Raw genomic sequence first — 23,883 nt, 5'->3', positions numbered from 1 at the left:
CAGGACTGTGATTCAACCCACTGCGCCACCGCACCCCCTGCTTTATAAAAGCATCGATAATGTATTATGCTAAAGAGGGGTGCGACAACGCAGCAGTGCAGCAGGTTTGGCCTGTGCCTGCTCTCCAGTGGGTCTGGGTTTCGAGTCAACTGGATTGAATTGAACTGAATTGAATGCTGTAATTTTGTAATATGTTTTTGTGAGCAACACGATGGCGATGGGTCCAGTCATGGATTCACCAACTGAAAAACTGATTGGACAGGTGAACCTACATTTACATTGTTTCATACAATGATTACCATGTGGTCTTCAGCTGATACCGTTATCCAAAGTGACGCACACTACTAAATACACCACAGCAAACAACATGCAGTCAGTCACCCATTTATACCACACAGCAACGTAACACACCTATGTACGCACTCCTGGCCACTTAGTCACCTGAAACACGTTTTTTCAAACCATGGACCAAAAAAGGCTCCACACAGACAGAAGCCATGTCCGATCGCACCACGGACATGGAGACCCCAGTGCTGCCCGCAGAACGTAGGCGCATTTAGCAACTGGATTCCAGTGCAAAGGTGACGGACACATCATACCTGCATGAGACAGCAGCCCTCTCCTTTAGCACTGACAAACAGTCCGGTGGGGACACTGGGGATCTGCATAAAGGTGGAGGAGGGAGAGATGGGGAGAGAGTGAGTGAGCAGAAGCACGACTTTGTGTACATGCTACACACCCTGGCCACATCCCAAAATGGTACAGGTTGAAAAAAAATCAGGGGCTAAAGGCTTTATGCCCCTTAAAAAAAAGCCGCCGACACTGGATGTGTTTCTAGGTAGTGAATCTCTTTAACCCCACCCCCTGCGAAGCTTGTCAGTGTCAATGTCATTTGTTGATATTTATGTCTTTCATCAATAAAGATGACATCATAAGAAACTGTCAGTCAGAAACCACAAGAGGCAGTGTGTCCTCCCATGTAGGAGGAGGCCCCACCCACTGCAAGAGCCATTACTATTGCGCTCTGGAGGATCTTCTTGTTGTCCCTGTGCAGCTCAAACGTCTCCTGGAAATCCAGGTTAGTGGAGGCCAGAGAGATGGTAAGGTTGACGCCGCCAACGTACGACAGGATGGCATATTCGGCCAAAGCCTGCAGAGCCACACAGGTATCCTGGAATGGCAGGAGAAGCAAAAATATTACTTTGAAATCAACTGAAAAATAATCATTATAAGCTGTACAGCAATACATGGTGACAGCTGTAAAAGATCAGTAGCAATACGGTTGATAAGAAGCTTCATGTACATATGAGTACATTTGTAGCTTAAGGGTTGCATGGGTGCCCTATAAAAAACCATGGTACCAAATGCAGCACTACAGTATTGTAGTAACTGTCAGTCTAAGGGTACATATTTAGCTGGGAGATGACTCTCCAAGATAGAAAAGCCTCCTGACACAGATTGTCCTTTAGACAGAATATAACATTGTGTCAGAGAATTTTTTCTTTAGATTATATTTATATATTCATTCGTTTAGCTGTTGCTCTTCTCCAAAGCAACTCACAATATAGGCCACACTGATTTACCCATTTATACAGCTGGGTAACTTTTACTGGAGGAATTCAAGAGAAGTGCCTTGCTCTAGGGTACAACAGGAGGTGGGATTCAAACCTGCAGCTTCTGGGACTAAAGAGAGCAGCTCCAACCACTACACTACCAGCTGCCCCATGACTCCAAGGTCCTGGTGTGTGAATATATTCTTTTTGGAGCAGTGCAATAAGGACACTAAGAGAAAAAGAAAGAAGATTTTCCCCTCGGTGTTTTAAGGTAAATATACTAATTTCTTTAACTATATAAATGCACTTACCAATTTAATTAATTACTCTGAAACACATCTCCCTAGTCTGCTTTGAACTCCGCCAAGGACAGGTTGACACATGCTCACAAGTAGACCACAAAAAAGATGTTGGTTTTTGCATCTCGTGATGAGCTATGCTGTGCAACATGATATTTCATGTATACTGTAGTGGTGCCAAAAATTCAAAACTGGTGAATTCAAAACCTCCGCAACTCGAGTTCGTAATGACCCAAGTGTGTAAAGGGAGCGTATAAAGCAACAGGGCTGGCATAGGGTGTACAGGAGGAGCGCACATGCTTTTTTTGTGTCCTCTGTGTGGGTATCAGCAGTGGAGCAGCTTGTTGTAGTATAGTGGTTAGATTTACTGCCTGCGGATCCACAGGTTTGAGTCTCACCTCTAGCTGTATTGTCCTTGAGTAAAGTACTTACCCAAAAAATTACCCAGTTGTATAAATGGGTAAATAATTATAAATAGCTTAACACTGTAAGTCACTTTGGAAAAAAGCAGCAGCTAAATGAATAAAGGTAAATGTATTGTTGACTCTCGCAAGAATGTATCTGCCTGCTTGTTGGTCCCACGTACGAAAGGAAGGTTCTCGGTTCTGGCTCCGTTAAGTGGAACAACCTCCCCCTCTCACTCAGAACTGCTGAATCTCTGTCCGCATTTAAAAAGGGTCTTAAAACTCACCTCTTCCACACTCACTTGGCCCATCATGTCTTAAGTTCATGTAATGTGTAAATGTTCATGCTCTAACTTTGAGATCATGGCACTTATACAATGGGTATACCTTCATGCAACTACTTCTGTAATGTAACGTAATTTTTTTTTATTAATTACCACGATTGAATCGTGGCTATTCTGAAAAAATTTCATGCAGCTGCTCGTGTGATGAACATCGGTTCATGTGGCGGAAAGAAACTAACTGCAGTGAGGAATCACACGTCTGCATCTAAGTGTCTCTCCCTGCTTATGTAATGAACACAGTATTTTCTACGAGATGTACGTCGCTTTGGAGAAAAGTGTGTGATAGATTAATACATGTCAGTGTAAACGTATACATGAGAGTCACTAAATTCAAACACCGAGGGCAGCAGGAAAGCAAGACCTGTGTGGAGGAGAAGCCACCGAGGGCGTTCCTTTGCTGGGACAGCCACTTGACTACCGGCAGAGCGGAGGCCACGTCCCCGAGGAGAGTGTAGGTGAGCAGGCCGTAAGCCGTCATCTCCACCTCGGCTGACACAACTAAGACAGGACGGGGACAAAGTCACTTTCAAACATCATTAAAGCACCGAGGATTTAAACATGTCAGCAGCGATCACTGAAAGGTCACAGGAAAATGGCGAAGAAAGATATACAGGAAGGAACACCATGTTCCTCACGTACGGTATAAGTAGCAGATTAGAAAAACACACTTATTTGCACCAGAAAACATGTTTAAATCACACTAATATTTCAGCAAGAACTCAGAGCTGGTAGAAATGTCTTGTTACATTTTGATCTCAGCCTGTTGGTGATTTATTCTGAAGTGTAGAAGCATGAAGGTGTCAATAACCAAATATCAGCAAAACACGTTAGAAAAGATGCTATGTACCATAAGTGTACAAATGCCAAGTAGTAAAAACACGGTGCGAGCAGCAATTACACTGATCCTCTATTATTTGAGCCCATGAAATGCAGTTTTTAATGTATCGAGTCCACAGTTATTCATACCAGTTGGCCCAAATTTTCATTTAGCTGGTCTGCTATATAAGGTCCACTCCGTGACACTGGGTTCAGTACAATAAAGTGAGACCGAATTTGAAACTCGCAACAAGCTCCTGTGTGAGAGACACTGCAGGAAATACTGTGTTTTAACTTTATTTATTTATCGGGGGGTGCGGTGGCGCAGCGGGCTTGGCTGGGTCCTGCTCTCTGGTGGGTCTGGGGTTTGAGTCCCGCTTGGGGTGCCTTACAATGGACTGGCGTCCCGTCCTGAGTGTGTCCCCTCCCCCTCCAGCCTTGCGCCCTGTGTTGCCAGGTTAGGCTCTGGTTTGCCGTGGGACAAGCGGCTTCTGTGTGTGTGTGTGTGTGTGTGTGTGTGTGTGTGTGTGCGTATTTATTTATTTATTTATTTATTTATTTAAATGTGACGTATAGCCTTCATCTTCCTCAAGCCAGTCCATACACACTATCACCATAAGTTTATAAAATCATTTTCTACATTTATTTCATATATACTGTATGTCCCTTCATGAATTTTCTGTGAATAACTCTGCTACCCTTCAGAACCACACACACACACACACACACACACACAATATCTACAGCTGCTTGTCCCAAGCAGGGTTGTGGCGAGCCAGAGGCTAACCCAGCAGCGCAGGCCTGGAGGGAGGGGACACACCCAGGATGGGACGCCAGTCTATAGCAGAGCACCCCCAGCAGGGCTCGAACCCCAGACCCACCACACAGCGGGCCCCGGCCAAACTCGCCACGCCCCCCCCCCCCCCCAAACCACTAAAACTTAAAAACTATGAAACATAAAAACAATAAATCTTTAAATTCCACATTTATTCATAATTTAGGGAGGACGAAAAAAGAAGTTACACACAAATATATATTTCAATGAAAATTCATTGTTCTTAACTCTGTTCTAAATATAGATGTTTTTATGTTACGCCACTACAGCTGCGTGTGCAATTTAATAAGAGCTCTGCAGATATGGGTGTGATTTTAAAAAACGCTCTGGACACATGGGCTTTTCAAAACAAGCTTTGCGGATATGGTCAAATGAAAAAGTAATGTTAGTTATTGTTATTCGTTCTCTCAATGCGTTACACAACTTTTTCCTTATGACGTTAGGCACTATTTAGGGTGATTCTGAGGTGAATTGGAATTTTTCACCATAACAAATAACGGAATCAGTAATTTCATCGTCTGGTTCTTTGATATTCGGCCCGTTTTCATTAATGAATAAGGACCGGTTAACGGGATAAGTGTATAACTATGGATACTACTTTGTTGTTTTATTCTTTTTATAATGTTTCAATGTTTAGCCAATAGCAAAAAAAAAAAATGTACAGAATTTTACTTAGGTATGTACTTGGAGAATTTATTTCCTTATTAATTACATGTATCTCCCAACAGAATCCAATCAGAAATGTCTTTTCACACATTTGAGAGATTTACTTTTACTAGTAAAATACTGGTACAAAATGTAAATGTAGTATTTAAATCACCGGAATAGACGGTGCTAAAAAACACTGCAAAAAGCAGAGAAGAAACTATGGCGGAATCAAAAGACTCGAAAGACTGCAACAGGAAGGTGCCAAAGAAACGGGAGGTACCCGACTGCGACAGGCCGTCGCTGAAGGCCATGAAGGTGTCTTCGTCTGTGGCTGTGCTGCCCGTCAGACTCCAGTGGGTGAAGCCATCTGGGCAGGCAGGGCAAGATAGGAAAAGAGACCATGAAAGATGGAGGCAAAGATCATCGACTTTACAGAACCAGGCAAAAAAGGTGGTCAATGGAGCCCGTGCTGTCAGATAAAGGGCATCTTTTAGAGCGACCTACAGAAACACTTACAGAACTGCAGTCATTGACATACAAGCCATGTTTGATACACACACGCACACACACAGGCTTCCTATAGCTGCCTGGATCAAATTCTAGACCCTGGTTATGGCCTGTAAAAGCATCATTGGAACTGCTTCCAGATATCTACAAGACCTGATCATCCGCTACACCCCAACCAGACTGCTACGCTCCTCCACCACTGCCCATTCGGTGGTCCCACACACAAAAGGTCAAAAGGCAAAAGCACGGAGGAGCTCGGTTCTGGCTCCGTTGTGGTGGAACGACCTCCCCCTCTCACTCAGAACTGCTGAATCTCTGTCCACATTTAAAAAGGGTCTTAAAACTCACCTCTTCCACACTCACTTGGCCCATAATCTCTTAAATTCATGTAATGTGTAAATGTTCATGCACCATAACTTGGAGATCATGACTGTTGAATAACAGATAAACTGTCACGCAGCTATTCATGTATTCATTTATATATAGCACAAAAAAACTACTAGGAAGATGATCAAGAATCGTTGATATTCAGATAAAGTTTTATACAGCTACTTGTGTGATGAACAGTGGATATGGTGGAAAGAAACAAACCAACCGTAGTTAAGAATCACACGTCTGCATCTAAGTGTCTCTTCCTGCTAATGAAATGTATTTTCATTGTATTTTCTATGGGATGTACGTCGCTTTGGGGAAAAGCGTCTGCTGAATGAATACATATAAATGTAAAGGGTTTTTTCGCTCTTAGCAATGCCTTGGCTTACCTTGTGCGATGGCCATGTTATTGAGCCTCCGCAAGGCCAGGGGGGCGTAGGCACTGCGCAGGAGTGCCAGGGCGTACGCAGATAGGGCTGTGGTGTATGGGTCGTCAGCTGAGTATATGTTGCTCTCCAGGAAGCTCTTGGCTTTGGCTACGGCCAGTTTTTCATCCTAGCAGAGAGGGAAATGCAGAAGGCACACGCCCATCAGCACGCACATCTCCATAGAGGAACGGAAAGAACCCCGGGATCCACTGTCAGCAAAGGCACATGATAAAGAATGAGGAAGGCGCCTTACCACCGAGCCCAGTGAGGTCAATGGCTTTTAAAACACATGGTTAACACACACGTGTAATAAGGTGTTTGCACTTGATAAATCACTGTCATTTTTTGAAGGATAAAATGACGAGGACTTTGGAATCCCATTTTTAATCTGTTTTCAAAACCCGAAAACATATTTAGTTACTCCTGCGCTGCCGTGCAGTTGGAGGATCTGTTAATCCGTCCACTTTCGTATCCACTTATTCAGGTAAGTTTGCAGTAACTCCATTTCTTAGTTTTCGTGAATATGATTCCTCATCAGCAGGATTTTGTTGTCACCTCACAGTAAATACCCTGTGTTCACAAAAGTGACCTCAGCCCTATCTGTTAGTGCTGTACACATTCTCCCCATACTGGAATGCTCTTCTCCGGGTACTCTGGTTTCCGCCTCCTCTCCATTTACAGCATCACAGTAACAGATTAGTATATTCAGCTCAATGATTTCTTGCCAAGTAAATCATGAAACCGAACCTTCTGTCTGTCACGTATGTATAGAATTACAGCCGTACCAATGAACTGCTCCATTCTGTTGAGTCTGTTATTTCCACAGAATGACGAGCATAACAGAAGCACAGGGAGTGGAAAAACATCCGTAACATCGAAGAAGCAGGAATGCAAGGAAGGTGTACATTTCATGGGCTGGATTGCCTCTGCATGCCTTCGGAATAAATCTTCATATGTAGCAAGTATGAAAGATGAAATATTAGATTTTGCTTCAATGGAGCATAATAAAATACCATGGACATAAAGCCAGGACATCAATCTCTGCTAAAATTGGCCATATGAGCTTCAGCTGGGGGGTCGTGAATCTTCTGCAATGCCGTGTGAACTCATAGCACCTGAGGATGCTGCACTGTCATCGTGAGAATGCTATTACAGCGAACAAACGCAACTACGAGCGCCAATCCATGACTACAAATGAACGGAGAATGGGTTCGGCGGTAAAGGGGTGTCACATAATCCTTGTTGGGAGGGGTATTTTCAGGTGGGGCCTGGAGCTGGTGTCTCTTACCTCAGTGGATATCCCTGTCTCCAGGAGGGCTGCCACCACATATGCTGTCAAGGAGATCTTCCCATGGATTCCACCCTTTGAAAAAGGAGCCATGCAGATCAGCCACGGTTGAGCGCCACCAAGATTGCTGGATGCCAATGGCTCGTAGTGGGCAGGTGTTCTTGTCAACACCTTGTCTATGCCTGTATAGAGTCGCACCACAGCAGGGTAACGCCCAGTAGGGTTATGAAAATGTGACTTTACCAGGAGTTGTATTTAATGCCCCTACTCCATCTTACAAGGCATTTCTTTTTGCTGACAAGGACTGAATTTGGATTTTGCGTGCCTCCCGACAACCGAGCAGAACGAGACCAGCGCCACCGTGAGGTCTCCTTCGCAGTTATGGTCAAGCTTGGGCCGCATTCTCAACCTCATTACCCCTTGTTTGCTGGATTCACCTGCAATAATCTCGGCAATTGTGGCCCCATGTGGAATATCCAAATGAAGTCAGCTTGTTGCATGAGGCTAAATTCCTTTAAATTGCTTCCACTGACTCCTTTTGTACATAATACATAATAGGTGAGTATCGCATGTACGGATCTTTTGTTTTGTGAGCGTTTAAGTGTACGATGTGTAGGAGCTCAGAAAGAGGTGAACAAGTGCAGGTAGACAGTCATATAGGATACTGGCTAATTAATGAAGGACATTGCTTTGTTATGTTGTGTTATGCTAATGCAACTACTGAAGTAACTGTCCATTTTAATGGGATTTGGTGATATTTGACCATAAATGGGTGTTAATTCTGGGGCTGTAATTTATGGTAATTATGTTTTTGATTTATAAGAACTCACCTTAAAGGGTTTCTCAGGAATGTACTACCTTTGTAAGGCGGTGGGATGACTGTGTAAACTGTAATGTGTACCCTTCAAATAACATCTGACAACAGCAGCATCGATCAGACAGGTCCCCCCCCCCCCGACACGTTCCAGGCACTCGTCACCAACCCTGGTACCTGCAGGTCTTTGTTGAGGATCCTCCCCATAGCAGGGAAGGAGCCCTCTTCCCTCTGGTGGCTGATGAGCCAGCTCTTGGCAGCATGCAACTCCTCTGGGTCAATGAAGATGAACCCTCGCGACTGGGCAAAGGACTTCAGCACAAAGGCCGTCAACCTGCCCCATGAAAGAGAGAGCGAGAGAGAGAGAGCTGGAAATGAAGATGGGAGGCATTCATTCACACAACATACATACCTCCATCCTTACATCTGCAAGGAGGATCATTCCAACAGCACGCGTGACTTTTTATATGAAGAGAGAACCCTTTGCTGCATTGCTTATTGTGACAACCGGCACTGTCCGAACAAACAGCAACTTAAAAACGTCGAGAGTAAATTTACATACTCAGCAGATTTTTTCTCCAAAGCAACTTCCAATGAACTCTATGTAGTGTTATCAGCCCACGCACCTTATTCACCAAGGTGACTTACACTGCTAGATACACTACTTACGATGGGTCACTCATCCATACGTCAGTGGAACACACACACACTCTCTCTCTATCACTCACACACTATGGGGGAACCTGAACAGCATGTCTTTGGACTGTGGGAGGAAACCAGAGCACCCAAAGACTTAGACTGCTAGATACACTACTTACAATGGGTCACTCATCCATATATCAGTGGAACACACACACTCTCTCTGTCACTCACACACTATGGGGGAACCTGGACAGCATGTCTTTAGACTGTGGGAGGAAACCAGAGCACCAGAAGGAAACCCACAAACTCCACACAAACTGAACGAGGATCAAACTCACATCCTCTCGCACCACCCAGGTGCTGTGAGACAGCAGCGCTACTCACTGTGCCACCGTGCCGCCCAAATAAAGGGACAGGCTCCTCACGGCGCTGACACGTCACGTGGGCCTAATAAACACGTCAGAAAATGAACAATGACCTTCGGAGAAACCTGCAGACTTTGGCGAAGACACATTAATTATACGCTATTACGGAATCATCCCCACAGCAGCCAGGCAATGAGGCAAGCGGCATTGGAGAGAGAAAAAAAAAGAACGGAAACGAATGAAAAACACTGTTTTAAAAACATGTATGTTGACACTTTACTGGAAAGACTAGCCAAAAATAAATAAATAAAACATCTCATAAACCCGGGTATTAAATCTTGCCTTGCTGGACCCTGGAAGTTATCCTTCCCGGGAGAGCAGGCAGGAATGGAGTCTCAAGCCTGGAGGAATTTTTATAATGTTAAGTAATATTGTGTCACCGGCTCTAACGGCCCGGCCCGTGGGAGCGGCGCTGAGGAGCGTAAAGATGATTTACTGAGCAGGGGAACGTGGGAGACACCCCGGCTTCCCCTGTGAGCCGCTGAAGTCATGGGGAGCTGCTCGTGCAAGCCCTTTCCTCAGTCCCTTGGCCTGCGCGCACCCACACACACACACACACACACACACATGGCTAGATCTGCTCTCGATGACATTTTTTATTTATTTTCGTTCTTGCTCATTTATCTACTCATTTCATCTGAAGAGATCTAGTCTTATTTGGATTTAATATCCCCGTAACCAGCTGCAGTCAATTTATTGCAAGGAGACAGCGGTGTTTTAAGAGTTGAGGGAATCACGCAGGTTTTCCAGCAACAAATCCCCTCGTGAGCAATGAATTCCGCTGTTATAATTTCCCTGGCTACCAGTTGTTTTGTCATGCATTGCGCTCATTAATATTTTCATGCTGTGTGGTGGAGACCACGCAAAGAAGTGGCTCATTTGGATTTCGAAAGATATCGTCCTAATTAGTAAAATAGAAAATTTTCATGTTTAAATTCCTTTAGGGTTAAGTTAGACCCTAGTCATAAATTCATATCTTTGTTGACATGCTTTCTTCCAGCTTTCAGGCCTAAAGGCAAAAGGTGGCCTACTGGGCAAGGATCGGAATTAAGGAATCCCTGTGTCGTACCCTTGAGCGCCATACTTAGCCTGAGCTGCTTCAGTAGAGTGTGAAACTAAGCAAGTTTCTCCATATTTTAGTGTCAAAGAAGTACATGAGTGTATCCGAGGAGACAAGGCCAGGGATCAGCGCACAAATGTGGCCGTCTTTCCCTGGGACCGTGGCTGTCATCGTAAGACCCCAGTCTCCACAGATGAGCCAGAGAGCACCACCCCGAATGAGCCTGATCCTCGGCATTCAAACCGAAAATCCAGTAAATCCTCCGAAAGCCCGGCCTAAGCACTCCTTCTCATGCCTATGTGACCCTGCAACTGAAGTTCTGAGCAAAAGCCCTCATCATTAGTCACAGACCCCCCCCCCCCCCCTCCTCCCACACGCAGCAGTGTGCCAGCCTCAATGGGCTCCTTGCATGTGCTCCAGTCCGAGGTGCGAAGCCAAGTGGTCCCGGGCTGCATGTTAAGCAGCGGGGGCCAGCAGATTACAGCAGTATGTGGCACTCATTGGAACCAGATGCCCCAGGTATGCGAGAGATGCCGGAAGAAATGCAGCCAGTACCAGGATGAAGCCCATGCTCCCAAGGCTTCCTGACAAATGACCATGTTACTTGACCACATCTGTGCTAGTCTGGGCTGCCCTGGGGGGGGGGATGGTGTGACAGTGCCCTCAACGGGTACCACTGACAGTCAAGTTCTTCTTACAACCTCAGACCTCCACACAAAGCTGCAGGAGCCATACCTTTTTTACCAAAACGAATAATGATGCACCATCCAGTTCGTAACACTGAGCTGCATCATATTATAATTCATTTATTCTGACTTACAGTGATTTACCCGTTCTCACAGCTAGGTCATTTTTTACTACAGTAATTCAGATAAAGTACCTTGCTCAAGGGAGCTAAAGCAGGAGGTGGCACTCGAATGTGTGACCTCTGAATCAAAAGGAAGCAGCTCCAACCTCTATCGTACCCGCCGCCTTCATTTTTCTTAATTTTATAATATCAGACACATCACAATAACAATAAGATTGGTTCTAACCTGGAAGCAAAACATGACCTATGTTTACACACTGCTGGGCCTTAGAAATAAAGAGCTTTGGTCACTAATGGTTGCATTCATAGCAGCTTTACATGTACAGTGCTGCTTGAAAGTATGTGAACCCCTTGTGTTCCTTAGTTTTACCATGAAATCATCATTTAATGCCAACCAGTCTTTCTCATCTGACATAACTGTCATGTCCACACCCACAACTCCATCGACAGCACCTGACTCCAGTTCAGCACCTACCCTTTAAAAGACGCTCATCAACTCCCAGACCTTTGCGGAATCTCGTCAGAGACAACCGCCCTTTCCCGTGACGCTTCGTTCACAAGCATCGCTAGCTCTTCGTTCACGTCCTCCGGTAGTTGACTCTTTCATCCATGAATCCTCATTCCTGTCCTGTTCACCGTTCGACCGACCCTTCGCTAAGTCCCCTGACCTCGTCCATGGATCTTCGCTCTGACTCTCGACCGACCCTTTGCCTGTCCCCGACACCGAGAACTCGCCTCATCCCTCGTCTCCGGACGAACGACGCTGCACTTGGGTCCAGCCGTCCCAGGCCCCTATGTTTCGCGTCACAATAACAGGTGCGTAATGACCAATTCCATGTGTTGTTTTACAGGAAATCATGCATGTAGTAGGAAAACGAAAGCATTGCAGGTGGAAAACTAAGTGAAGCCCAAGTTGCACTGGTTAAACCGAGTGGGTAAGTAGAATCAGCTGTGTCAATCATAATCATTTATTCATTTTATGTGAGATTCATTCAAGATACACAGGACAAGATGTTATACCCCATGCGTATATTACAACGGCTGTACACAAGGATGCAGCCTAACTGGTTTCACCTTGAAGCAGAGAAAAAACATCTGGCATCGCCAACGTATATCTCCATGCCTCAAAACCAAGCACTTCATAAGTTTAACATTTTCTACATTATTACGTATAAAAATAATGTATAAAATATTTAACTTATTATAATGAGCATCCCTATAGGGTTCACATATTTTCGAGCAGCACCTAACCAATAGCAACATTGCTGCATGAAGGCTGGCATCATTGATTACTGGTCACAATCTTTTCCTATTTTTTCCCAAATCACAACTGAGCATGGAAAGCAGCACCAAACCACATATGCACGCACGCACCCGCACACACCATCTAAAACTGCTAGTCCCATACAGGGTTGCAGGAAGCTGGAGCTTAACCTGGCAACACAGGGTATAAGGCTGGGGGGGGGGGACACACACCTAGGACAGGACACCACTCTGCTGCAGGGCACCCCAAGCAGGACTCAAACCCCAGACCCACTGAAGAGCAGAACCCAGTCCAACCCACTGCACCACCACACCCCCTTAGCACCAAACCCATATAGTAATAACCAGCAACTCATGGAAACCAAGTTATCTCTGTCTGTTCCAGACTGCAGCCTCTCCAAAGGGAGCACAAGGTCCTCAGATGAGACATGCAGCAAGACAAGCTCTCATGCTGCCTCCAGGATACCATGGTATAGCCTGGAGCGCAGAGACCCCAAGGCGGCCCCGTGCCCGGGCCACTCACCCCACACCCTGCTCCGAAACAGCAAGTAAATCACCCGAGCTAATTACGAGTTTACATTTAATGCCCCAGCATTTACAGAACCAGTTTTTTTACAATGAGCATTTCAATTAAATATAATAACACCTCCCCCAGCTAATAAATCGCTCAGACACAGGCTCCGCCACGAAATCACACAGTTTAGCTCCGGCGTCCACAGAGAACGCGGAGCTCGTTCCCCCCGTTCGGTTTTCTGGCTCCAGGAATTATTCATACATACAAGATCCTGCAGTGGCACAAAAACAGCCTCATCACGCAGAGCGCAGAGGCTAAAACGGAAACAGGAACAACAAGTGTTAAATAGGGCATATCTGATTTTCTGCACTGGAGCATACTGTATCGTATTAACTTCTAATTGCATTTAGAGCACTGTACCCCCGTGAGTCATAATAAACTGGGTCCACATGTACGAACATCTGAGTTTCAAATTTTTTGGACGGAAACATCTTTAAGTTTATTTATTTATTTTAATTGTGTGTTCTTCGTTTGTCGGTTTATTAAATTTTCAATTTTGCTACGAGGCAAATATAATCTGCCTTTCCACACTCAGCTACTCAGCAGTAAAACACATCCAGAGAGAGGATGAGTGTGGGACCACATTACTGCACTTCACTCCCATAATATTATAAGCTCGTATGCGGTGTTTTTCAGTGCTGGTGATCAATGACCAGTTTCAGAAAGTTGCACGTTTGTCGGATAAATACGTCAACAGTCGACACTGAAATACGAGTTTGCCAAGAAAACATATGTCTAATTTTCAGTCATTTTAAATTTGCTTTAATTTTAACGTAGCTCAAAGTTAATAATAACATAAAAATCATATAGTTTTTTTCATTTACTATAGCTACAGTATCTGAGACTTATACATCCTACCCAGTGAATAAATCAAAGTAAGTCCATAATATTATGCTTTAACTGATTATATACATAATAAAGCAAACTGAAAGCTCGCAGAAGCTGGCAAGCATTGCACACTGTCAATAATTTCCACTAAATAGCAGGTATTATTTTCAGTAATTTTAAAGTAGACAATGTTCGTTCTAATTAATATAATAAAATAAACCTGTCTGGTGTACTGTGGATTGTGCACCATGTTCCTGGGATAGGTCTTCCACTACTGCAGCTCTGCACTGATAGAGCAGATAATAAGAATGGAATAATGTCTTACAGAGAATTTTTATGTATTATAGCTTTAGCTGAGATTTTTTATAGAACCAAACCCATGGATAATAATAAACTGAGCAACATCTGTATCATGTAGCTTTTATTGATCGTGATGTGGTGGTAAAACTGACTTTAGATTTACAAACAAATCAAGTTCAGAACAGATTTCTGGCCCCAGCTGTAATTGGAAGTCAGGCACTAGTGTAATTATAAGAATAGTACTGGTTTTGGGTGCAGGGAGGCTACACTGACCACATGCTCCCAGATGAATCCCTCTCTCCAAAAGCACTGTAGGAGCCATCCTGTCTTCTGTAAGTCAACTGCCTCTGGTACCCTAGCAAGGAACACGAGGACAAGGATAAGAACCAGGCAGCTCAACATCTCCTGCAAGACTGCCCAAATTGTGGTAAGCTGCCTTTGGGTAAAGGCGAAACCAGCTGTAATAAGGCTGATTGTCTGAGCTCCCGCCGCTCCTCCGGGTACCTTGCAGGAGGTAGTCTGTGGCCTCGGCCTCCACTTCAGGGCTCAGCTGTTGGGTCTTCTGCAGGTACTTCAGGACAAAGACATTGGGGGCAAAGTGGATCATGTTCTGCTCGCCGCAGCCAAAGGGTAACCGCAGCAAGTTGTCCAGGTTGTTGAGGGTGGGACCCATGACGTCCCCTGGAACACGGCATAACAAGGCACAATCAATCAGGCACTCTTAACTCCACTTACATCCAACCAGAGTCGACACATAAACGCCTTATTTACTGCTATTCAGTCATTGTACGCATCTCAATAGCTACTATAGTGCAGGGACAGACGGTTTCTTGCTTCCACTCAAGAAGCAAATGACTTCCTTCTAACTGACACCCCCTCACGTTTTTTTATGACGTACAAGTTTTTGTTTGACTCATCTCCCTCTAACTTGTTAACCTACAGTCCAAAGTTATGAAACGTGCTGATTACATACTTGGCAAGAAAATGTATTTAATGGTTATGGTCTACACCCTAAGTGTTTACCTCTGTAAAAATGTGGATGACCAAAGTGTTTCACTTTCTTCCGCTACAAAAACTGATTTATCTACATGACAATTCATATCCCCATCCTGGGTGTGTCCCCTCCCCCTCCGGCCTTACACCCTGTGTTGCCAGGTTAGGCTCCAGTTCGCCGCAACCCGGCTCAGGACAAGCGGTTTCGGACGATGTGTGTGAGTGTGTGTGTGAGTGTATGTGTGAGTGTGTGTGACTGTGATAATTCATATGCATTCCAGAATGTCTAGATAACCTTCTGGAACTTCTCGTGCGTTGGTATCTAATCACACCTTTGAAATACTGTAATCGTTTGCCCTTGTTTTGTGATTGTGCCAATGCACTTGCAAATTCTCCGTGCAATGTCTCGTGAGAATGTACGACCAGAAAGCGCGGAACAGAGAGGAGCGCCTCACCGATCATGGAGGCCTTGGCCCTCTCGGACCCAGGCACCAGATTGTGCGGGAGGCCCAGGGTGAAGGCCTCGTTGTGGTTCTCGTCTGCATCCTCCTTGCGCCAGATCTTGAACTCCCCCACAGAGCCCCAGCCTGTGGAGAAGCCCACGTGCCGCACCTGGCCTGGCAGGGGCCCCTCCCACTGCATGATCACTGTCTCATTGGAGGGCTGCAGACCGTGGCCCACCTGCCAGAAAGGGAGAGGAGAAGAGGGAGGGGACAGATAGGGGGCTGGTTACCGGCTGCTGGCGCCGAGCTGACCTACACCCATGAGAGCAGGGGCCCTCATACAGAGCTAAGACGTGGCCAATAGTGTAAGACACATCGGCATGTGGAAATGTTGCTTCCACTGGGCTGCTGGTCCTCTGCCTCCAGCGGGAAGCAGCACAGCTGCCGTTAGGTCAGTGCGACACGCTACCCCGAGCGCTGGAAAAGCAGCTCGGCAGGATGCAACACGTTACAACCCACATTAAACCTCAGCTGAACAAATACACACGTCACAGTGGATCCAGAAAGGACCCACCGCAGCCATAATTTTCGAACGAAAACAAAGCGTCGGAAGCCTATTAGACTTCCTATAAAAGCAGTCTGATCCACAGCGGGTTTTACAAGGTGCAGCCTCTTGTAAAAATCCACGCCAGGCTTCGCCCACCGCAGCCTTCGCTACCATGCTATTGCACGGGCCTGTTTTCAAAGCGAGCGCAATTTACAGGTTGCCGCTTTGGTGTTCCTTGGCATCCAGCGTTTTAATAAACCCACCATCGTGTAATTTTAAGGAGGATCAAACCAATGTGAAGGCAGCCTCGATTCCTTGGCAACAATTAATTACATCCAACTACGCCTAACATAGCGTAGTTTTTTTTTTTTTGGTCCTTGAGGTCCACTGTGTGTGTCCAGCTCAGAAGGTCTATGGTTTCTCTGCCAGCGAGTGATAGCCAGCGCCATGGATCAGTGAACGAGCTCACTGACATCACTGCCCACACCCCTTCCGCATGACATCAGAACCATGGTGCCTGGAGAAAACGCCACAGCGCTCTGCCAGGCACGGGGGCGACTTGTTTGAGCTTGCAGAGAAACAACCAGGACCTTCTGACACCAGCCCCTCAACCATCATCATTCTTTGGGTGGTGTTGACAAACAGACATATAAAACAACACATTTACATTAGACTGGTTCAGCTGACACTTTTCTCAAGAGCAACTTACAATGATGTACCCATTTTACAGCAGGGTAACTTTTAATATAGTAATTCGGGGTAAACACCTTGCTCCAGGCTACTACAGCAGGAAGTGGGAATTAAACCCGGACCCTTCCGGTCTAAAGGCAGCAGCTCTAACCACTATTCCACCTGCTGGCCCCAACAGACCCCTCGGTCAAGTTGGCCCAACCCAAACTTGTCCATTACCCATAACCACATCAAAACTGTAAGTGCTGAAAGAAGGAAAACAAAATAATATTGACAAAAAATAGTAATAACAACACATAAATACAGAGTATTTGGACAAGGGCTCTGGGCAGACAGAAAGACAAACAAAGACAAAGAAGAAGATGGGTGAAAAACACAAGCTAGTAAAGGAAGAATCAGGACTCTTCACTCAGGGCTATTCAGCTGCAGTCCAGGAGTGACCTGGAGTGTCCAGCAGGTTTTCCAGCTGTCGCTACATCACTACGAGCTCAGCTAATCCAAACAGTGCTGAGAACTGGGTGGTTCATGCCTGCATTATGATTCTCCAGACGTCCCTCCTCAGCACTGCTTTAAACCTCTAGTGCGATCACTTCTGTACGTAAAACCACTAGGTTTACTATACAGTGACATCTGCAGTCATCAACACACACACACACACACACACACACATTTTCTGAACCGCTTGTCCCATATGGGGTCACGGAGCCTACCCGGTAACACAGGGCGTAAGGCCGGAGGGGGAGGGGACACACCCAGGACGGGACGCCAGGCCGTCGCAAGGCACCCCAAGCGGGACTCGAACCCCAGACCCACCAGAGAGGAGGACTGTGGTCCAACCCACTGCGCCACCGCACCCCCTCAGTCATCAACATTTTTGGTCAAACTATTACACCCATTATAGGCAAGAAAGTAGGTAAAATCCTCCCAAAATGATATCTCTGAAAGCATGTTGCTTACTGCTCCTTTCAAATGCACATGACCGCAACACATTAAGTACTTTCATAAAATACTGGTCTGGACATTGCTTCTACCCAGCCCTGGTTTTGTTACGTATCCAAAACTATGTGCAAAAATAGGCAGTTTAAGATTAATAATTTTTTCCATTCATTAAACAATATCTCATAGGTTTGCTGTACCCTCAGCAACTTACAATTATTTACTCATTTATACAGCTGGGTAATTGTACGAGAGCAATTTAGAGTAAGTACCTTGCATAAGGGTACTGCAGCTGGAGGCGGGATTCAAACCTGCAATTTCTGGGTCCAAAAGCAGCAGCTCTGTCCGATGCGGTACCAGCTGTCCCAACTTTACTTGCCACAGCTTGTGCTCCAGACACAGACCATCACCAAAGAGGAGAAAGATCTCTTCTCCCTCCTTACCTGAACCATGCCACCCTTCCAGCTGATCCAGAAGCTGCGGAACTCATCCCAGGAGAGGATGCTGGGAGTGGAGGTGCTGGCCACTGACTCGCCCATCTTGCCCAGGGAGATCCAGGAGCGGGTGTTCTGCCGGCCACCCAAGACGATCTCCACCATCTCCACGCTGTCGTGAGGGCTAGGCGACAGGGCGAAGTGGGCGTCGTTGTGGGTCTTCACAGCTACCTCAAAGTGCGTCATCTGCCCAGGCTTCTTCACATACTGGTATTCGTATTTGTTTGGTGTGGAAATGTGGATCCGCTCTGAACGGAGGACAGAAATTCTTAACATCACCATCAGTTTATTTCTTCCAAATTTAAAAGAACTACCTGAAAACATAGCTTGGTTATCAAGTTTTCTATTGCGAATAACATTGAACGTTATTTATTAATTCTATTGCCACGCCTGCGCCATCGTGTCAACAAGGAACACCTGACACTCAACCCGACGCGTTGATGGCGGACACAATATGCAGAGCACTGTTCTTTATTTCCAGAGGAAATCCAAAGCCGTAGTCGTGACACAAGCCGGGTCGATCGATGTGCTAACAGGGTTTGATGGACAATCCGAAGTCGTAGTCGTTAAACAGGCACAGATCCGAACCGAGAACAAGGCAGCGGGGATCACAGGAGCAATGTAGGGGAAAGGAAGCGTGGACAGGAGAACAAGGGAAGGTAAGTTAACTAACACAATCCAAAGAGCGAGGGTTTGCTGAACTAGGTTCCCGCCTGGTGTCGTCCGTCTGCGCCTTTTATGCCTCTCTTCGGGTTGGGTGTCAGCTGTTCCTTGTTGACACAATGGCGCAGGCGTGGCATCTATTGCCTTTTTCAACAAAAACTGCTCAAGGCTGACTGCCTTTCTGCGATTCCACTGGTACTGAAGAGCTCAGTTTCTGCACAGAATATCCCGTGTCCCCTTGGGAAACGAGTTTTTAGGATTTGAAGTGTAGCGCCTAACACGAATTACACATTTCGCTCTGTGGAAACTTTCGATGGTCATGACTTCCTTCTAAGTATGCTAGACCTCAGGTGATGCAGAACAACAAACTGACCGATCAGGACAGTCCAGTCAATCAGCTTCCATGCAAAATTCACGTCGAGAGACAGATGCGTTTAACATATAATGCCTTTGTGGGTCTTAGCGCTACTCACCGTTGGGGCAGAAGAAGACGCTGTAGGTGTATTCCCTGGGCAGTCCCTCTGGCTGCGGGGCAGGACACAGCAGACTGAACTTCTACTGCACTTTGTCACTTTGCATACATTAACACACATGTTCCAAAGGCATACTCTACTCATGCACTCCTCACCTCCACCAGGACGCTCCTGCGGACAAAGTCCATGCCGGCAGCTATTCTCCGGTCATCAGGGTCCTCGGAGCTCCGGCCAGATCTGGGCGCCTGGGATCCGTTGGTGCAGCAGCCCGGCTCGCTGTAGGCCACAGCGCGTGCTGCCAGAACAGGGTAAACATGGTTCATTAGTGCCCAGGAAGCACTAAGGAGGGGTACAGTGTCAGCGTTGTGGTGCTCCAATATGGCGATGTGTTCATTCAGCATCGGTAACAAAGGGAGGGATGGAAAATAACAGAAAAGAGTGATATTTGACCTGTTTTAATGCTGTGGTCTACACCTGAAGTTCCTCCTGTAAAAATGTGGATGACAGAAGTATTTGAAACTCTCCCACTTGAAAAACTGACATTTGATTTGCATGGCAGCCCAAATGAATTGGCAGTTATAAGAAAGTGAAATATGATCATACCTGTGATCAACTGTAACCTTTTGACACTGAGCCCTCGGCCGTGGACATACCTGCTGTTTCTCGCTGTACCGTTTATCTGTGTGCTGTTCTGACCCTGTGCTGTGCACAAAACCAACTTTTTTTAAAAATTTTTAAATAATTGTAATAATTTTCTATGGAGAAAAGTGTCAGCTAAATGACTGAATGTAAACATGGACCAGAGGTGTGAACATCCATACGTTAATAACAGTTTCTGGAGCACTGGGAGAATGTTGAAAAGTTCCATCCATCCATTTTCTTGACCGCTTGTCCTTCTAGGGTCGCGGTGGCAATAGGGAAAATAGAGAAGCCCGGACATCCCTGTCCGCTGCAACTTCCTCCAGCTCAAACCGGGGGATCCCCGGCCGCTTCCAGGCCAACTGGGAGATATAATCCCTCCAGTGGGTCCTGGGCTGACCTCAGGGTCTTGTCCCAGTTGGCTGGCCTGGTATACCTCCAAAAGGAGGCGCTCAAGGGACATCCTTACTAGATCCCCGAACCACCTCAACTTATTCACCCTATCACGGAGAATAAGTCCCAACACCCTGCGGAGGAAAACTCATTTCAGCCGCTTGTATCCATGATCTTATTCTTTCGGTTATTACCATTAGGTTCATGACCATTAGGTGAGGGCAAGGACGTAGATCGACCGATAAATGGAGAGCTTTGCCTTATGGCTCAGCTCCCCTTTCACCAACACAGTCTAGTACAGCGACCGCATTACTGTTGCCGCTGCTCGCCGATCTCACCTGGGGCCTTGTCGTGGCGGAAGGGCTTGCGTGATTTAGGGATCTCTAGAGCTACGTATATCGTCAGGAGCAGCATGCTCCTGGTAGGGTCTCCCAAGGCAAACAGGTCTGGAGTGAAGATCCAGACTAACACGATCCAAAACCCCCATGAAAAAAGTAGACGAGAGCATGTTTACCCTGCCCAGAATAGGGTCACCGGGACCTACCCCTGGAGCCAGGCCTGGGCGTAATGTTCCTAGGCGAGTGCCTGGTGGCTGGGCAGCCCACGTAACCTGGTTGGGCTCGGCCCGAAAAGTCAACGTGGGGGGGGGCATTTGGACCCACCACCCGCAAGATCCAACATGGGGAGTTGGGTGCAATGCCTTTCAGGCAGCAGGAGGGGGCAGGGTGATACGTGGTGTTGCGGCCTCTCGTGGCAGAAACGTTGAAAAGTTGAACATTGAAAAGAAGCCATACCATACTGTCAGCGCCCTAATAGCAGGTGCATCGGTCACAAAAACATCAAAATTACTTAAAGCAGCCAAAGAAAATGTGCTGAAGTTCATGAGCGCACATGACAAGAAGGCAACAGTGGCTGCAAGTTGAAGCTCACTGACAGACATTGAACAGGATAAAAACCATAAAAAACTGACTCAACATTTACACTGGAACTGAATGCTATCTTATCATAATGTTGAATGTTATCCTAATCTCAGTTATGCAGTCTCAACATAAAACTAATGCTGCAACCTTCACAAGCTGGTATTTATGGCAGGGCTGCTGCACCGTACTGAAAATCAGATGCTAAAATATGCATAAACTGGAGTAAGGAGCAAAAACAAAGATCCCCGAGCAGTGGAAAAAAAGTCATATAATCTGAGTTATCATCTCGATTCATTTTTCATGCATCTGGACTGGGTGATGTGAGAAATCCAAAGGATGCCTTCAAGTCACACGTCAGTCGCCAGCTGTTGAATGCGGCGGTGAATCTTAAATGATGTGGGCAGCCACCTCGTGGGAGTCACTCGTTTAAATGATTGTTGTGCACGGTTGCGTGATGGCCAAAGTATACGAAGCCGTTTAAGGCAACCAGGTGCACCGTACGCTGCAAACGCCGCTTCCCAAATTCCGAGATGATCACGTCCCAGCACATAAAGCATTCATGAGTGTTTTTATGAACACTACGACCAAGCCAAACGCCTCTCCATCAGCTCTACGCGTCAATGTTTTTTTATGGGATGATCTGGAACACAGAACACACATTTCCACCTCTTTCATCCCTCAAAGACCTTGAGGCTTTCCTTCTTGAAGAATGAGTCGGCATTCCTCCACAGACCCCTCGGAGTGTATACAAGAGCACTCCTGTTCTAATTACAAACAATTCTCCTCCTTTATATTTAAAGCATTCCTGTATTGGTTGTTGCCACTATTTTGTCATCATCCCACAGTGTGTGTGGTCCTCAACTTATGATGACTGGAACGTGGGATGGCTGTGCCATCAGCTTTATTGACAGTATACACACACACACACACACACACACACACACTGTCTGAACCGCTTGTCCCATATGGGGTCACGGCGAGCCAGAGCCTAACCCGGTAACACAGGGCGTAAGGCTGGAGGGGGAGGGGATACACCCAGGACTGGATGCCAGTCCATCACAAGGCATTCCAAGGAGGACTTGAACCTCAGACCCACCAGACAGCAGGCACAGGCCAAACCTGCTGCGCCACCGCACCCCGCCATTGACAGTATATTTATTTTATTTACAGAATTTTTCATTTGTGACTCCGAGTTTCTGTTTTTCACAATAGCTCGCCAGTGAAAACGTGACTATTCTGAAAGTGCAGAAAATAAAAAGAAGGAAAGCAGATTTAGAAGTGCAGCATGAAAATGTATCTATCTATTATCTAATATCTATTATTATTCTACATTAGTGTGACTTTAAGATCGATAATGTGTGAAGTGAGTGAAAAATACAACATAGCATTATAAAACACAGCATTCTTGAATGTTAATCGTTTATATATTTTTGCTTATATAATGGAGTACAAGAGGGTTTGTGAGTTGCACAGAGATCAGCTTATAAAGCGTCATCGGAACAGAACCTCATTATAAACTGGGGGCTGGCTGTTACACACACTTCTTTTAGGATTTTTCCAATATTATTCTATTGTCAGGGTTAATATAATAAACACACAGTATCTATCCTCTTTGACTGCTGGTGTCGTTTAACAGTGTGACATGGCCTTCAGCTTCGAGCACTGGACTGTCAGATACTTTCATGCAGATGGACTAAAATGCTAATGTGTCCCTTTGTGTGTGTGTGTGTGTGTGTGTGTGTAGTGAGACAGAAGGTCCATGAGCAGTGGGGGAGCTGGGAGCTGCAGGGGGTCCCTTGACCTGCAGTGACCCGTTAAGTCATCCAGTCATCCACAGGTCACAGCACGGCCAAAGCAGACCTTTCTTTACTCACACTCCTGACCACACTGTACTTCCTGTTAGTCTGTTTCCATGGCAACATGTGCAGGATTTAGGAGATTTTCATCAGGTGAAAAGCTGATGAAATGTAGTGTGTACACCGTAACTTAAAAACATTTTTTTCTTCACAAAATTACAAGGTTTCAATAATTTCCTTTAAAAAATAAATCCTTTAACATGAGCATATGCAACCAAGAGATTCAAATACAAGGCCCAAGGCAAAAAGAGAAGGCCTGACTGGTAATATTTGTTGATCCCTCTTGAGTAAATGTCACGTGTGGAAATTTGTTTTGCTTTGTCTGTCTGGGTTTCCTTCAGGTGCTCTGGTTTCCTCCCACAGTCCAAAGACATGCTGTTCAGGTTCCCCCATAGTGTGTGAGTGACAGTTGAGAGTGTGTTCCGCTGATGTATGGATGAGTGACCCAGTGTAAGTAGTGTATCTAGCAGTGTAAGCCACCTTGGTGAATAAGGTGTGTGGGCTGATAACACTACAGAGAGTCCATTGAAAGTCGCTTTGGACAAAAGTGTCTGACAAATATGTTAATGTACACACACACAGTTTGAAACCACTTGTCCCATACAGGGTTGCAGGGAGCCAGAGCCAG

At 45.9% G+C, this 23,883-nt stretch overlaps 1 protein-coding gene across 1 annotated transcript in view; it reads right to left on the bottom strand.

Annotated features, from left to right (window-relative positions):
* Positions 1-23,883, bottom strand: part of cpamd8 (C3 and PZP like alpha-2-macroglobulin domain containing 8) — a 57,357-nt gene that overhangs the window by 16,145 nt on the left and 17,329 nt on the right. Inside the window, exons 22-34 of the mRNA XM_018728033.2 lie at positions 19,603-19,742; positions 19,448-19,499; positions 18,261-18,559; positions 15,657-15,882; positions 14,713-14,889; positions 14,482-14,563; positions 8,486-8,642; positions 7,495-7,569; positions 6,168-6,333; positions 5,180-5,266; positions 2,962-3,098; positions 1,016-1,171; positions 600-662 (exon numbers count right to left, since the gene is read on the bottom strand). Of these exons, the coding sequence (XP_018583549.1) occupies positions 600-662; positions 1,016-1,171; positions 2,962-3,098; positions 5,180-5,266; positions 6,168-6,333; positions 7,495-7,569; positions 8,486-8,642; positions 14,482-14,563; positions 14,713-14,889; positions 15,657-15,882; positions 18,261-18,559; positions 19,448-19,499; positions 19,603-19,742 (1,817 nt within the window). The remainder of the gene's footprint in view (positions 1-599; positions 663-1,015; positions 1,172-2,961; positions 3,099-5,179; positions 5,267-6,167; positions 6,334-7,494; positions 7,570-8,485; positions 8,643-14,481; positions 14,564-14,712; positions 14,890-15,656; positions 15,883-18,260; positions 18,560-19,447; positions 19,500-19,602; positions 19,743-23,883) is intronic.

Source organism: Scleropages formosus, chromosome 9, assembly GCF_900964775.1.
Source record: "Scleropages formosus chromosome 9, fSclFor1.1, whole genome shotgun sequence".
In the NCBI taxonomy this organism is placed as follows: Eukaryota; Metazoa; Chordata; class Actinopteri; order Osteoglossiformes; family Osteoglossidae; genus Scleropages; species Scleropages formosus.
The sequence above is the reverse complement of the archived record's forward strand: the minus strand, read 5'-3'. Positions and strand labels throughout refer to the sequence as shown.